The following is a 16,350-nucleotide window of genomic DNA, read 5'->3' as shown; positions in this document are numbered from 1 at the left end:
TTGTCTGACCTTCTTGGCTGGAGTAGGCTGAACCTCGGGATCTACCCCTTTAGGCGTAGTTGACCCACTACACACCTTTTGCGCCAGCAACTCCAGAGGCTCTTCATCAAGGAATCCAAGCTTGAGTGTCATCCAGTTGCAGGACGATCTCATCCTGGATGGGTGTTCCAGGTGTCACAACCGACTTGACGAACTTGGCTCCTGCAGTAGAATTTGGAGTCTTCGCAGGCGGGAGATAGCTGGACCTGACCTGCTGCCTTCGGGGTAGGCCTGTAGACCGGGACTCCATTAGAGATATGGTTCTGAATGAACCAGCCTTTCGAGATGTCGTGAAATGGAAGCGGCATATGGTTGGGTACGTAGGGTTGATGCCTGAACATGTTCAGACCCGTCGGCGGCGGCAGTGACTGGTGACTGGAGTTTAGGCGCCTGAGTAGGTGTAAGCCAAGCAAGGTAGTATTGGATTTTCTTCTGGGACATCAAACCACCCTTCTTCTGCCTTCGTCCGCATGTGGCTCCGATACAGGGTCTCCCAAACGTTCAATGTCCAACTCGGAGGCAATGTAAGGGTTATCTGATTTATTCAGATGTGCTGTACCTCAAGTGTCCCGTTCAATGGAGTATCCTTCAAACGTTTGGGGGTGCCCCACTAAGCTGAGGACCAATCTGATTGGCCAGATGCACGACACCATTGTAGGAGGACACCAGGGGTATGAAACGCACAAAGGCGAACATCACCAAGGTGCATTACTGGTACGACCTCAAGACCGACGTGAAGTTGTATGTCCAGCAATGTGATGTCTGTGAAGCAAATAAGAAACCACAGCGTCTACCTCGAGCTCCAATGGGCCACCTGAAGTCAGGAGCTCCATGGGATCTTCTCTGCATGGACTTCATGGGTCCCCTGCCCGTAACATCTAGAGGTAACCGGTTCATCCTGGTCATGAGTGACTACTTTACGAAGTATGTTGAGGTCATCCCCGTAGCCGATCAAACCGCGGAAAACCTGTGCCAATGCGGGTCATTGAGCATTTCATCGTACGATGGGGTTCGCCGCTGCAGATACACAGTGATCAAGGTGCCGCATTTGAGAGCAACCGCTTCAAAGAGCTGTGCAGTATTCTACAGGTTACCAAGTCGAGGACCAGTGCGCGGAATCCCAGAGGCAACGGACAAGTGGAGCGGTTCAATCGCACGCTAATTAAAATGGTAAAGTCATACTTAGCGGGGGAGCACACAAGCTGGGATCAGCACCTTGGCAGTCTCGCTGGTGCTTACAGAGCTACACCCCATGAGGCGACAGGCTTCTCTCCAAACATGATGGTCTCGGGTCAAGAAGTCCGTCTGCCAGCTGATCTTGTGTATGTCAGTCCTTCCCCTAATGCCATACCAGAGCAACAAGCCGGCTACATTGGACAACTTCGAGAAAAGCTGGTCCGTGTCCATGAAATTGCCAGAAACCATTTAAAACAAAGAGCAAAGCGCAGCAAGGCAGTGTACGACCAGAAGGCTTCACTCCAAAAGTATAAAGTGGGCGACCCAGTGTGGTGTTTGAACGAAAGTCGTAAAGTTGGATCTTGTCCTAAACTCTAGCAAACCTATGAGGGACCTATGCTTATTAAAGAAAAGAGATCCGCAATTAACTTCATGATACAAATTGACATAGATGGTCATAATAGACTTGTGCATCATGATAAATTAAAGCCGTACAGAGGCAAAATCATCCCAGCTTGGGTGTTAAAAGTGCAAAATAACTGAAAGTGAAGTGCAAAAATAGTGTAAATTAGTTAATCAAGTTTCGGTTTAGCAAGTGCTTAAAGTTTTACTTCGTTAGTATTTGATTGTTCATACTGCAATTTGAATTTGTTGATACATACATGTACAATGTACTCTATAAAAATAAAGTGAAAGTAAAAAAAATATGATAGAAAAGTCTGGTTTATAGCCAGTCCGTTTATCACAGACATGTGTACAAAAATATTAACAATAAACAGGTTATTAACAATAAACAAAAAACTCAACAAATCATTATAAGCGATATCACATTCATAATATCACTGATGATCGTATACAAATCGGTTTTAACTATATCACAGTAATAATATCACAGATACTTGGCGAGCTCGCAAGACTTAAAATAAATATATAAATAAGTAACTTAAATGTTAATGGTATCACAGTAATCCACAAAAGTTCTAAATTCGTGAAAAAAAGTACCGTAAAGTCAGCGTAATTAAAGGGGTCAAAACAAAGTGTTTTTGATCAAAGACAGATTGGTTCCCTCAACTAGACCGGTAACTGGCCCTTCAATCCATGATGCTATATTTGCAGGATATGGAGACAGCAAAGAAACCAATGGTGCAGTATCGCTGCAAAAAATGTCAGAAGACCGACAGAAAGGGAAGACTTGTGGGCCATTTTTTCAAATACCATGTTACTTTTGACCAAGTACCTTACGCAGGTCAGGCCCAGCTATTCCAGCCTGCAAAGACTCCAAATTCTACAGCAGGAGCCAAGTTCGTCAAGTCGGTTGTGACACCTGGAGCACCCATCCAGGATGAGATCGTCCTGCAACTGGATGACACCTCAAGCTTGGATTTCCTTGATGAAGAGCCTCTGGAGTTGCTAGCGCAAAAGGTGTGTAGTGGGTCAACTACGGCTAAAAGGGTAGATCCCGAGGTACAGCCTACTCCAGCCAAGAAGGTCAGACAATCAGCGTCTCCCACTAGATCCCTTCCGAAAGTCCCCGAGGAGCGTGTTGTAACAGCAGTGCCAACGTCCCTAATCCTGGGGATTATCCAAAAACTAACCTCGGATATGGCTGCAGGTGTAGAAAGGATTGTGACAGAAATGAGCCGCCATACCCGGTTGTTGGAGAGGCAGAACGACTTGCTGCACAGAGTAACCACGGCCGTGCTCCAGGTGAGGGATGACATGGACTGGTTGCGGCGAAGAGAGAACCGCTCATCAGTGAAAAGTGTTTCTAAAAACATTAGAAAGTGACTTTAAACACTCAGAACATGAACATTGTTTTTAATTATAATCTTTACAGTTTAAAGTTTAAATTTACAAAAAGACACTTGACAATGAAGAAGAGACATTGTAAGAAAGTTCATATGAACAATCTGTTAATGTACTGTTTATAACGTTACTTCAAATTTTAGTTTAACTGTTTATTCATAAAAGTTCAAACATAAGTATTTGAATACAGTAAAACCTCGCTATTAAGGCCACCAATGGACTTTCAAAATGTATACTTTCATTCATGTTTAAAATGAATTGAAATTGACATTTGTGAATTGACTCAGGAGAGCCAATTTATTGCGAGGGGGGTAATGAAATGCCCCAGCATTTCTGATTGACTTTGAAGATGTTTGTTTTAACAATTCTTACCTTTTTGATGTTGATGTTTTGTCATCTTAAATAGGCACCCAACGCGAGTAGTCATGTCCAACGTTGTTTTGTATAAACTGTGCTTATCAAATTTTATTATTTATAAGCACAATTTTACACTTAATATGTATTTTATCCTGGGCTTGATTGTGTTCCGACTTTACATTGCAAGTAACATTACGACTCGCGAAATTTCAGTACACTGATCCTTAAAGCATATATTCAACTTCTTACTCACGTTTGTGAATGGTAATATCCATTGCATGTAATCAATTTCTACTAAGTCTCTTTATATGTTTGTTCCTTATTGCTTAAGATGCCATTATCCATTAAGAAATCGTAAAACTCCTTTGAGTGAAATCACATTTTTGTCAGCCGTCAGCCATCTTACTTCCTGTGTTCGTAACGGTTGAATTGTTCCAAGTCAAGGATGTCGGCGACGAACAGAAAACGCCCACACCATTTCATGGTATAATACACCGCTATATTTCATGGTATAATACACCGCTCTTGTAAATGTCATAATTTAACTGCGCTTTATGTTTAATTCTTATTTTAAATTCAAGATGGCTGCCATTTGTCTGTTTTACTGAGTCAGTTGTTAAGTTGACGTTCGAATGTAGCTAAGTCATAATGACGTCATTGACCAGTTATTTCGTCACCGACCACTTTTTGCCCATGTATTCTTGGTCATTGGCCGATAGTTGGTACATGACCACCTTACGACGATTTTTCGACCGCTTTTCGCCCCAGATTTATGGTCGATCCCATCACAGAGTATATAAGGAGCCAATGTTTTGCTCCGAGGCAGTCTCGCTCAGTCATTTCATAGGAACCAACTCCACGTCATTTTTAAACAAAAATCTCACTTAAAAGTCTTTCGAGTACGTGGTTTGATTGCTATAACTTTTAAATGGTTTATTTTAATACTTAATACTTGACTAACAGTCTAACATAAAAAGTAACTATTCAAGCGTAAGCTTCATGTATTGCATTAATGCACTTGTGTGAATTGATCCAAACTATAGGAGGGTGAATGCTTTAGTCAAGCAGGACGGTTTCCCGTTGCCAAGGGTGCAGGATTGCTTTAACGCAGTAGCAGGATCGAAGTACTTCAGCAGTTTGGACCTTACGTCAGGTTATTTCCAGATTCCCTTAAAAGAAGCAGATATACCCAAAAGTGCGTTCATTTGCAAGTTCGGGGCAATTCGAGATGACCCGTATGCCGTTTGGGCTCAATAATGCTGCTAGTACCTTTCAGAGAACGATGGAGTTGGCACTCCAAGGCCTGCAGTGGTTGACCTGTCTGGTGTACATCGTTGACATAATCATCTACCACGCTAATTTCGAAGGTCATTTGAGCCGGGTGGACGAGGTGCTCAGTCGGCTACGGTTAGCCGGATTAAAGTTGAAACCAGACAAATGTCACCTGCTACAAACCAAGGTGCGATTTTTAGGACACATCGTGTCAGAAGAAGGTTTACAGCCAGACCCAACCAACGTAGCCAAAATTCTTGACTGGCCAAAACCAAACACCCCCAAAGCAGGTAAAGCAGTTCGTGGCAACCGGGGTCCTACTACAGGAGATTCATCAGAGATTTCGCTCGCAAGGCCCGTCCCCTGATACAACTCACTTGCAAAGACGCAGTTTTCCACTGGGATGACGCGCAAGAAGAAGCTTTTAAGGCCATTAAAGAGGCACTGGTGAGTCCGGAAGTGATGGGCTATCCACTCAATGATGGCGGAACATTCTTGCTTGATGTAGATGCATCTGGCCTGGGAATAGGTGGCGTACTGTCGCAATAACAAGAAGGTCGTGAGCGGGTCATCTCTTACGCAAGCAGAGCTATGAATCGTGCTGAAAGAAATTACTGCATCACCGAACAAGAGTTATTAGCTGCAGTTTACTTTATCCAGTACTTTCGTCAGTATTTACTAGGTCGCCATTTTGGTGTCAGAAGTGGGAGGGCCATGCGAAAGCAAGACATGCTGTAGCGGGCGTGTCTGGGCCTGGAAACATTAAAAGGGGAAGGATCGTAGTGAAATAAGGTCACTTCCAACAGCTTTGCTGTGGGGCTAGCTCTTTAGCGACGTGGTTAAAGTGTCGGACTACCACTCTGGAGGTCGTGGGTTCAATCCCCGGCTTGAGCTCAGTATTTTCACAATATATCGCAATACTCGTATGTTATTTATACAACCTTGTTTTAATTAATGAAATATGGTTTATAGATTTGGTAAAGTGCTTCTAATTTATATAATGTCTGCGCAATACCGGTATTAATTTGCATCCATTCGCCTACGTGCTATGGACTATATCATGGATATAATTTGATACATGTCATAAAGTTATAACATAACCGGAATTGTTTTATATTGTCAAACGAATTCAATTAATGAGAACAAACTTCCCATTAAAACTGCCAATATCTAATGTAACTCATTACAAATTAAACACCTGTGTGTTCATTGATAATTTGGTGTTCTTTGTTGAACCAATTACTAGCGATAATTCTCATATTAAATAAGAAATTTCTGAGCGATTGATCCCTCTCTTTTTAAATGCAAATGAAGATCACGGACTTTGAAGAGCTCGAAATTGAAATGAAACTGTTAAAGAGACAGCTTGAAGAGGAAAATGCAAAAGAGCGGGTGTTGGAACCTATGCTGGATATACTGGGAATAAAGGGAACTGCATAGTAACCTTTCTAGTACGGGCATTGTATGTTTTATAAATTAGTAATGTATGTTTACGCTAGGTTTCTAATGTAGTCTTGATTCCAAAAATATTACATTTTCCACGCAGTATGCATAAATGTACTGCATGCCTACACGGGACATTGATGTTTTCAATATACAACTCCAAGCTCATTGTTCATAATATGAAATATTTTTAACAAGAAAGCCACATATTTTAATACATATTTCAAGATATGAGTGCTATGAACACAGATTATTGAGTCTTTAATTTAGCGTCGCATCATTTCAGAACGTCAAATGATTGGAAGGGTTGCCTTTTTCGCATACTTGAACCATAGTGTCCCAAATCTGGGTCCAGACGGTGTCATTCAGTTCCGGTGCGTATTCCTCAACGAAGGCAACGCCTCCAACACTCACACTGGCGTATTCACTGTACCATGTTTTGGTGGCCAATCTCTTGCACCACGGTTACATTACATTGTATGTGAGAGCAAGGAACGACAACTCTGCATGGAGATTGGTTGGTGTATATTGCTGTCCACACCTTGATGGCATTCTTTTACACTGCGGTTCATTTCATATGGTGAGGAACGAACGACAACTCTGCTAGGAGAATGCGTGAATGGTTGAAATTAGTTGTGGACGGACATTTGTTCTCCGCTGTTATATTAACACCAAATAATATCGATGTTATGGGGAGCAACTGGGTGGGTGTGCATCACCCTTAATCTACAGGAGGCTTAGTCCTTGAGAGCGATGAACTTTGGTTAACAACATTTTCGGGATTTGATCTGTACCAATAAGTCATCGTTTTGAAACAATCACAAATAAACGAAATATTGTGTTGCTTGTAATTAATTCTTTATTTCTCCAAAAATATTTGCTCTCTGTTTCACGTATTGTCTCCACGAAGAGGATAAAGGTATGCAACAACTTCTATAAAATATAAGTTTAAGGAATATGTCAAAATACCGTATAAAGCCTAATAAAACCGTGAACCACAAACAGTTATTTATTAGTTAAAGATAACGTCGTTAACAAATATATTTAACAAAAACAAAAACAGTTCCTTTAAATGAGTTTTAATTTACGCGACAGATAGAAAACTAATTTGTCGATAAACGTATCAAATTATCAATAAAGTGTTATATAAAAACTTCGTTCTGATCATTATTATCTCTCGCCAAAGGCGGTGGGATGTAGAATTGACGTTTTCCGTCCGTCCGTTAGCATGTCCGTCTGTCATTCCGTCCATTAGTCTGTCAGTACGTCAGTCAATCCGTCCGTCTGTCTGTCACAAACTTTTCAGAACTTTATCTCAGAAACTATATAAGATATCAACACGAAACTTCATGGGTGTATATATATCAATGAGAAGACGTGACGTGCACAAGAACCATAACCTTACATTATCTTAAATAAGAGGTATTGCCCTTAGTTTTTGTTTTTGAATGGAGTAACATGTCAGGGCAATATCTCAGATACGCTTCAAGATTTGAACATGACACTTCATTGGTGTTAAGAGCAAAATTACAATGCATACAAATAATTACCGTAATTATTTTTTTAAAATTACACCATTTATCAAGTGATATGCACCGATCCATAAGCATTTGTTATTGGGCAATAAATTCGACGAATTTGCTTGGTTTTTCTTAAATTTAGTTCAAGCAAAATACTGTATCAATACTGAACAGTATGAGGCATGGACCGGCTAGTAATGAATAAATAAAGTAAAGCACAATATGCAGCACATGACAAATAATCCGGTTGATATAAAGATCATATAAACATAACATTGGTATAAATTTGATCACACTGCACACATATTCGAATGGTTAAGGAAAACCGTTTAAATAAAATTATGATTAAAATTAAGTATTCAGATCCCAACGAATCCCTTGCTACCTGCGACTTTTAACTGTAATGTGCCGTGGTGTCGCCTTTTGACAAAGTATGTCTTGTCGTGGATTTTCCTCCCTTTGGCATGGGAGTGGGAGTAATCCCCTGTAGAGCATGAGTTTTCCGTTCGTTCACACATAATGTTAAACTTTTTAAGCGTAACGATAACTAGTGCGCGTAACCAGACTAGTATTTACAAATTCAACGAAACGCGGTCGGCCATCAATTAGTTAACTAGGTCTAGTACATAGTATTGAAAACGAACCAGCGGACCAACACGATTATATTAATTTAATTAAAAAGATATTATGTACAGTTAGGATACCCATAATTTGCTACTTATTATTTGAGCTCTGTGCGTGATGAGTCTTTCGCAGTAGGCTTGGGACCATCTTTCTATGTCTGTCTCTTGCTCTCGTGACAATATGACGCGGTCCTTTAGCAATGAATGGGTACAGTCAAGAATAATCTGAATTTGCATGTGAAAATCTTGTGTGATGGTTGTGAATTTGTTGTCATCGGATAGGATTGCTTTAAGTCGTGTGAAGTTTTCTTCTCTTAGTTGGCTAAGAGCCGAGCAGCTCCCTAGTAGGTGTTCCCTTGTTTCATCATCTACTCCACATAATTTGCAGGTTGCTGACACTTCGCTCTTGTTGTACGTCTTAGCATTACTTTGAAGGATGAAGGTACCCGTGATTAGCCGAGCTTTAATTTCAGTTCGTTGTACTTCATGTTGCTTTGGGCGAATTGCCTTCCACAAGTTGTGTGGGTTGTCAACCACCGGGTGTTGAACCTGTAGATACTTCATAGAGGATTGGGTGGCCAGTTCTTGTCGCCAAGTGTTTTCCCAGTAGCCATTTGAGGCCTTTTTGAACATTTTCTTCCATATATCTTTTGTTGGTACCTCCTCTAAAAGCTCTTCGGGAGTTGGTAAATTGTATTTTTCCAATATTTTTCTAGCATTTGATGTGAGTGTTTTACTATCTGGTTCTGCCATGAGCAGTTGTCGTCTGAGGATTTTATATTCAACAGATTTCGGTAGACGTGCAATATTCATAAACAGAGCCAAATAATTCCTGTCTAATAGAAGTTCAATTGGTTTTCCACCGATGAGTGTGTATAAAGCTGATGTTGATGTTCGTTCTGGTAGACCTAGTATTTGTTTTAAGACTTTCCTCTGATAACGCTCTAATTTTAGGAGGTTTGTGTGATAAAGGTTTTGGACTTCAATACCATATAGGAATCTTTGAGTTACGTATGTATTCCAAATCTTGTGTGCGACAATAGTTGAGAACCCTCTCCTTGCATGCAAACCCGGACCTAATAGGGAATAGATAGTTCTCTGTGCAGTTTTTAACCTTGTTTCTATATTGACAGTATTTTTTCCATTTCTATCAATACCAAGATGTTAAACATTTGACACATTAGAGATTTTCTGGCCATTGAAGGTTGCTTTTACGGTATTTTTATATTTGACAGTTAGAATTTCTGATTTATCCGGGTTTATTTTGACTAGGTCACGAGATGTATTGAATTCAACAAGGTCCAACATAGCTTGCAGTTCATGTGGCGAGTTTGCGAGGATGTTCTCATTTACAGTTTGCCTCTGTTTCTAAATTAAGGTATCAAACAGATTGTCATTTGAGTCAGCTGATTCCATTATATCATTAACGCGCTTATGTTTTGTCTAGCATATGCCTGTCTTTGGTGTTGGCGCAATAGCTTCTTTTTCTGTTTTAATTCTAGTTTGGTAGCACTACATGTTCTGTTCAAGTTTTTCCATTTATTAAAAGTGATCTTTGCTTCTTTGGAGGATTTTCCTATTTGCGGATTTCATATTCCCCGTCCTATCCTTTTCAGTCTTTTAAGTTTCATATAATTTGGTATCGAATTTTTCGCAGCTGTGTGTAAGGCGCCTTTGACATATATTACTTTGTCTCTGACCGTAAGTTGTTTTCCTAAGTTGTAAAAGTCATTTTTTTTTACGATTTATCTCCTTCCTGTATGTACTAACATCACATTTCTCCCATTTTGTTTTTGTAGTATAATGGCTCTTCTTAATTTTCCTATGATTTGTTGTAATATATGTTTTCAAAGACATAGTAATTAATGTATAATCTGAACAGTTGAAGCAATTCATTTCGTGTACATGTGTGTCTTCAATATTTAAGTCGTTTGTGTTTTGGACAAAAAAATAATCAATTTTAGAGGTGAATTTCCCATTATGATGAAAGAACGTATTGGCTTCACCCTGTTTTTCTGTCACTGTTAGTTGTGTTTCCTTGATAAAGTTCTGTAATAAATGGTCTCTCCCTGTAGCGTGTTGCATTGAGGCATTCATATCTCCATAGAAAATCACTTCATGAGAGTCTTTGTAAATTTCAAGAAATTCCTCAAGCTTGATCAACATCTCTTTGTATTCTTCGTCTGAGTTTTTTGAGGTTGAAGGCATGCAAACATTTATCAGGCATATTGGTTTATTTTCCGTTGCGATTTCTGCTATGATTGTCCTGTCATTACCTTGACTGCTTATCTGTAAACTAGAGTTAAGACTTTTCCTCCAGAATATACAGACTCTACCATAACCACGAATCAATTTGTAATCTAATCTAGGATTTTGGTCATCAACACATTTTGCAAATACTTCAAAGTCTGGATCAATGTCATTCAATAGTTCTTTTTCATAGTTCATTAACCAATGCTCTTGACAGCATAGAATATCATTATCTTTTAAAACTTCTTTAAGATACACCTGGTTACTTTTTACATTTTGAATGTTAATAGTGCCCAATTATAATTTTGTGTCCGTTCCATGCGTGTTGAGGCGCAGCCTCCTTTAAAAAGAAAATTTCAAGAAATTCCTCAACCTCGATCAACATCTCTTTGTATTCTTCGTCTGAGTTTTTTTGAGGTTGAAGGCATGTAAACATTTATCAGGCATATTGGTTTATTTTCCGTTGCGATTTCTGCTATGATTGTCCTGTCATTACCTTGACTGCTTATCTTTAAACTAGAGTTAAGACTTTTCCTCCAGAATATACAGACTCCACCATAACCACGAATCAGTTTGTAATATAATCTAGGTTTTTGGTCATCAACACATTTTGCAAATACTTCAAAGTCTAGATCAATGTCATTCAATAGTTCTTTTTCATAGTTCATTAACCAATGCTCTTGACAGCATAGAATATCATGATCTTTTAAAACTTCTTTATGACACACCTGGTTACTTTTTACATTTTGAATGTTAATAGTACCCAATTTTAATGCTGTGTCCGTTCCATGCGTGTTGAGGCGCGGCCTCTCTCTAAAAAAAGAAAATATGGCGTCTTGATTGTTGAGATTGCTTTCTTGATCACCTAAGTTATTTGCAGATTGATTCTGTTGGGTTCTGGGACTGTAGTCTTCTCGATGTGTTGTTGTTATTTCAATAATAATGGGATCATCCATTGGAGGCTGTTGATATGTGCGAGATACTGCTTCATGAGGCGTAGCAGCTTCAGTGGTCTGCATATCTGGCAAGCATGCGAACTGTCCATCTGTGTACTGTGTAGTTTGTTCGTCATTTTGGTCCGTTACATCTGGGCTCAGATTTGTATAATCAGGCGTGTGTTGTGTAGTCTTCTCACTTACTGCTATCTGGGGATTTGGCTGGTTTGTCGTGGAATTGTGATTGTTGGCTGTTCCCACTGTTTGGTTACAAGACGCGGTATGCATGTTTCGAGTCAGCTGTAAAGATTGAGATGTCTGGGTGTGCGTCTGTACAGGATTCACACAATGCCTCGGTGGTAAGAATGACGTTGTAAGCGTGTATGGACCATGCACAATATATGGGCAGTTAGGTATATTATGTATACCTCTTGGCATCCATGGAGGGTTCGTGGCTTTCATCATTGGTGCGTGGGTCCCTAAACGATGTAATCTAAGTTATGTTGTTGTTCCTGTCATTACTGGACACAAGTGAGTCTGAGGAACATAATGTGCGAAGTGTCTTGTAGTCACATAAGGTGAAGGTGGCATAACACTAGCATTCTGTATTGTTGGGGGTACAAACGACATGGGTGGTACCTGACTGTTTGCCGATCCATACTGCATGGTTGATCTGTATAGTTCATAAGGTGTTTGGTATGCCGGAGGTAGAAGAGCCTCTATCGGTGCATATGGTACCCCGTACTGCTGTGGTACATGTTTTCCATATGGTGCACTTGGTATCGGGATTCCTGCTTGTATGGGCTGTTGGTCCTGATGCATTCTATTTCTAATTTTGGAATCTTCTAATTCCTTCTGTAATTCTAATATTTGGATTTTAAATTTTAGGTTTTGACATTTAAATTCATGTTTCATTTTTATCTCTTGCATATCAAGTCTATGAATAATGTTCAAATAAATGCTAGACATTTTGTCTGGATTTTTCTCTTCGAATACAGAGTTACTCATTTTTTAATTCAGTGTTTTCCAAATTCTCAATTGGGTTCTGTTGCATTTTTCTGATTGTGTCTTAACAGTGTCACTGTGTTTTGAAAGTCACGATTTTTGGCTTCCAACATTTGTATCGTGGCCTTACAGTCAGCAAGTTGTTGTCCAAGAGCTGATTTCTGGGTTTGCTTTTTAACTTTCTGATTTTTTGGTATCGCGATATCTTCTCGAGTAATCACATTGGAGGTAGAGTTTATCGTTTTTGGCATTCTTATTTGCAGTTTTTGAAATCTTGACGGATTATATTTGTTGAGTTTCTGGCCTTATTGAAGTGACGTTCATTTGCTCATGCATATATGGAGACTTACTTGCTACGGTTTGTTCACCTGTATCACCTGTGTTATACTGTTCTTTTCTGGCTGATTCACCGGCATTGTACTGTTCTTTTTTGGCATTTTTGGGGCTTTGGCTGTAACATCTGGATGATCTGGTCTCTGATCGTCTAAGTGCCGGATCAAGTGCAGATTTCTGGCCGTCTACTACATGAATAGAAGATTGAACGTTCAGAAATGCCCTTTTGTCGTTTGAATTTTCGTGGTTATGCGGAGTTATTTTCCTAACATCGCCATCATTTATAGCACTAGTATAGATTGTATTCAGATCGATATTATCACATATCTTTTCTTCAGTATGTGGGCTATCAGATCTAGTTTCTGCTTCATCAGATATGTCTTCAGTGATTAAAACTTGTTGAATTTTGTTATGTATATCATGTTCATTTTCATCATACAGCACATGTAAGCTACAATCAGCATTGTCATCTATAGGAGAGTGTTTGTTTCTTAATTCAGGCTCTTCATCATCAAGGCATTTACACAACATGCATGTATAGTCATTTTCATTATGTTCATAGTTCATGCTTTTTTCATGGCATTCTCTATGGATCCATTTTCCACATAACATGCACTCTAGGCTGGTCTTATCTTCTGTACCTTCATTACAGACCGTGCAAGGGAAATCTTTTTCGTCTTCCTCTGTACAACGCCCGAATGTGTCATCCAAATACATCATACTAGTATCATTCTCCTCCGATGCCTCATGATATTTCAGTTGAGGTATGTGTAATGTTTTTGACCTATGTTTGTCAATGTTGGCAATACTGATCTGACTATCATCGGCTAGCTGCTGTTTCTCTTTAATCTGTAATAACATTTTCGAGGCACATGTTTCATTTTGCTGGTCAAAATATGCAGAACAAGCATCATAGATCATACAATTAAGTTGTTTTATAAAGTCATATTTTTCCAATATTTTGCTGATCTTTGGAAAGTCATCAGTAATAAATATCTTGTACATATGTCCATTCACATCTATTTTATTTGTAGAGTTAAAGAAATTAACACGGAAAAGTTGCCTGCCAACAGATTTCAACTTTATGCAGACAGCTTCCTCTACAATTATTTTAGACTCAATCCCTTTAGCAGTTGAGGCCCTTCTCTTTATTTCACACTGTTTATCCTCGCAATTTGTGTAATATTCAAAAGTTTGTGATTTTAGCACCTCATATGCTGCAGACGATAGGTTTTCTATGACATGCTTGTCATTTACCTCCATCATCTCCTGCGGTATACTTGCACAAAGTAACTTTTTCTGTACAGCCTTTTTGGAGTTAACCTTGTAGAGTATTTTCTAAGTTTTGATTCCTGGGGACTCGCAGCCGTGGGGTCCTCTCGGAGCCAGTGTTTTTCACCAGTTGCATCATGGCTGTCTGAATCTGAGTGTCTATAAAGTACTATGTACCAAACTACGGATAAGTAGCAAATAACTGGGTAGAGCCAGAATTGACCTAGTTAAAATTATTTATATATTAGTATATTTACTGTGTTTTGACACCGAGTTATAATTTATAGAGCTTTTAAATAGCAGTGTTATTTTGTATGGTTCGCGAACACAACCTGCAAAATACCACAAGTATATAAACAATATATTGCCAGTTTGTTCAAAATAATGTAATTTAAGTATTAAAACTTTAAAACTTGTTAAAAATTTGTGCATACAATTTTGCGTCCGCTCTCTTCAAATCCTCGTCATGCCAATCCTAAAGTATGTGATGTCACTTAAATTTGAATTTGACAGTACGAGTACATAACTTCACAGATTTTTGCCAGTTTTTATATTGCCTGATGTAAATAAACTTAAACCCCGTTGTCACCGAGCTCTGAATAAATGCAATTAATAACTTGTTTGTGCTACTTTTGTGACTTATTAACACTGGTATATGTTGATAATTGCACGGAGTTTAATTAGCCTAATGGCATATAATTCAAAGAGATTATTTTTATTTTATTTTGATTGGATAATCTCATGAGTATTATTAAATTTGAGGTTGCCCAGATGTGCAGGTAATACAAATGTATGAGTATCTGATGACTTTATTCATTACTGCTTTTCGATTGTTTCAATTAAAAAAATCTATGTGATTGGATTGTCACAAAAGGAGCCCTACATATAATTAAAGCAGATGATATTTAACTTATATGGCATATCTCCACAAATTTACAATTTGAATGAAATTTTTTAATCTTTCACATTCGATGAAGTTTGAAGAAAAAATGATGTGTTCAAAGACATCTTAACCCTTATGTCCGACTTATGATTATATATTAGCATACCGTACGCCTTGATTAATTGGAATCAAATAGTTCGTTTATCGATTCTGACCTGCAAACAAAACCCAACACTTATTAGTGTACAGATTGTCTACTCGTTTTATCGATTCATATATCCCGGCGCCTTGAAGTATGAAACAACCCATAAATTTTTAATATTGTTCTAGGAGCTACTAATGGGGTGCAACCGCGTGAAAAAAGTGGGAAGTAACCTTACACCGGTACCGGAAGATCGTTGTTTCATATTGACTAAGCGATTGTTGTGCTTATTTTCTTCTGGTGTTTATGTACATTAACGGAAATGCACCTGACAATAACGACGTTAGACGATAGACTAATAAGTATTGACGTAAGTCCGGAGTTGGAAGTCGAGAATTTAAAGGCCCAATGCGAATTTGAACTGGGTATCGCTTCGTCCACCATTGTGCTCACATGGGAGGGGAGACCGCTTCACGACAACCAGAAGATGCTCAAGGAATACGGCATTAAAGACGGTGACATGCTTCTGCTTCAGCAGGTTCAACCTTCTCAGGCGCAGTTCCAGCCTCAGCCCTCAGGAAGTGGAGGTATTCTAATTTAAGCAATTTCTAGGCAAAAGACTATAAAAAGTCAAATTGTTAAAAATAGGGGACGATTGAACTTTACCGGTACGCAACACTTAACATCAAACAGCGTACCCTAACCCTTAACACCTTACACATGACAACTAACACAACACCTTATAATCTATTTTATCTTATATATTTCCTTAGTATCGGTGGCTACCGCCCCCAAACCCCCGCTTTGTCTATAGTGGTAAATACTGTGTACCGGTAAAGTTCAATCTAGCCAAAAATAGTGCTTATGTGACCGAGCTGGCTAGCACAGCTATCTGAGCATGAGGGGTTCTGGGGCGCGGATCAACAACGCAACAAGGGGTTCTAATTTCATCATATAATTCCTCAAAGAACATCAAGTCTCAAGTTCTATAAATAGACATACATGAGTAATAAGTACAGTGAAAAACAATATAATAAACAATTACAGTATTGCATCATAATGGATCAATTGCAAAATACAATCAATATATATTAATGTAACTATTGGACATGTTTACCTGTGCGAGTATAAATGTACACCAATTGAACAATGAGTTTTTATCGGCATTGAATGGCCGCTATGCTATTATTTACATTTAGGCGGAAGTGGTTTGAAAACAGGACAACACACACTATACTGCAAAAAAATATATACAAACTTTAGTAAGGCCTAAAAAGATATTGTTGTGGTTGAT

General features: G+C 38.9%; 2 protein-coding genes across 6 annotated transcripts in view; both read left to right on the top strand.

Moving 5' to 3' along the window:
• LOC127850437 (uncharacterized) overlaps positions 1-16,350 on the top strand; it is a 206,112-nt gene that overhangs the window by 183,835 nt on the left and 5,927 nt on the right. The gene's annotated exons all lie outside the window — the stretch shown is intronic.
• Positions 15,280-16,350, top strand: part of LOC127850428 (protein DDI1 homolog 2-like) — a 39,900-nt gene continuing 38,829 nt past the window's right edge. For all 5 annotated transcript variants that reach the window (XM_052383457.1, XM_052383456.1, XM_052383458.1 and 2 more), the window contains exon 1: positions 15,280-15,643. In XM_052383457.1, the coding sequence (XP_052239417.1) occupies positions 15,379-15,643 (265 nt within the window). In that variant the 5' untranslated portion in view covers positions 15,280-15,378. The remainder of the gene's footprint in view (positions 15,644-16,350) is intronic.

This window comes from Dreissena polymorpha, chromosome 11, assembly GCF_020536995.1.
Source record: "Dreissena polymorpha isolate Duluth1 chromosome 11, UMN_Dpol_1.0, whole genome shotgun sequence".
NCBI lineage: Eukaryota > Metazoa > Mollusca > Bivalvia > Myida > Dreissenidae > Dreissena > Dreissena polymorpha.
The sequence above is the reverse complement of the archived record's forward strand: the minus strand, read 5'-3'. Positions and strand labels throughout refer to the sequence as shown.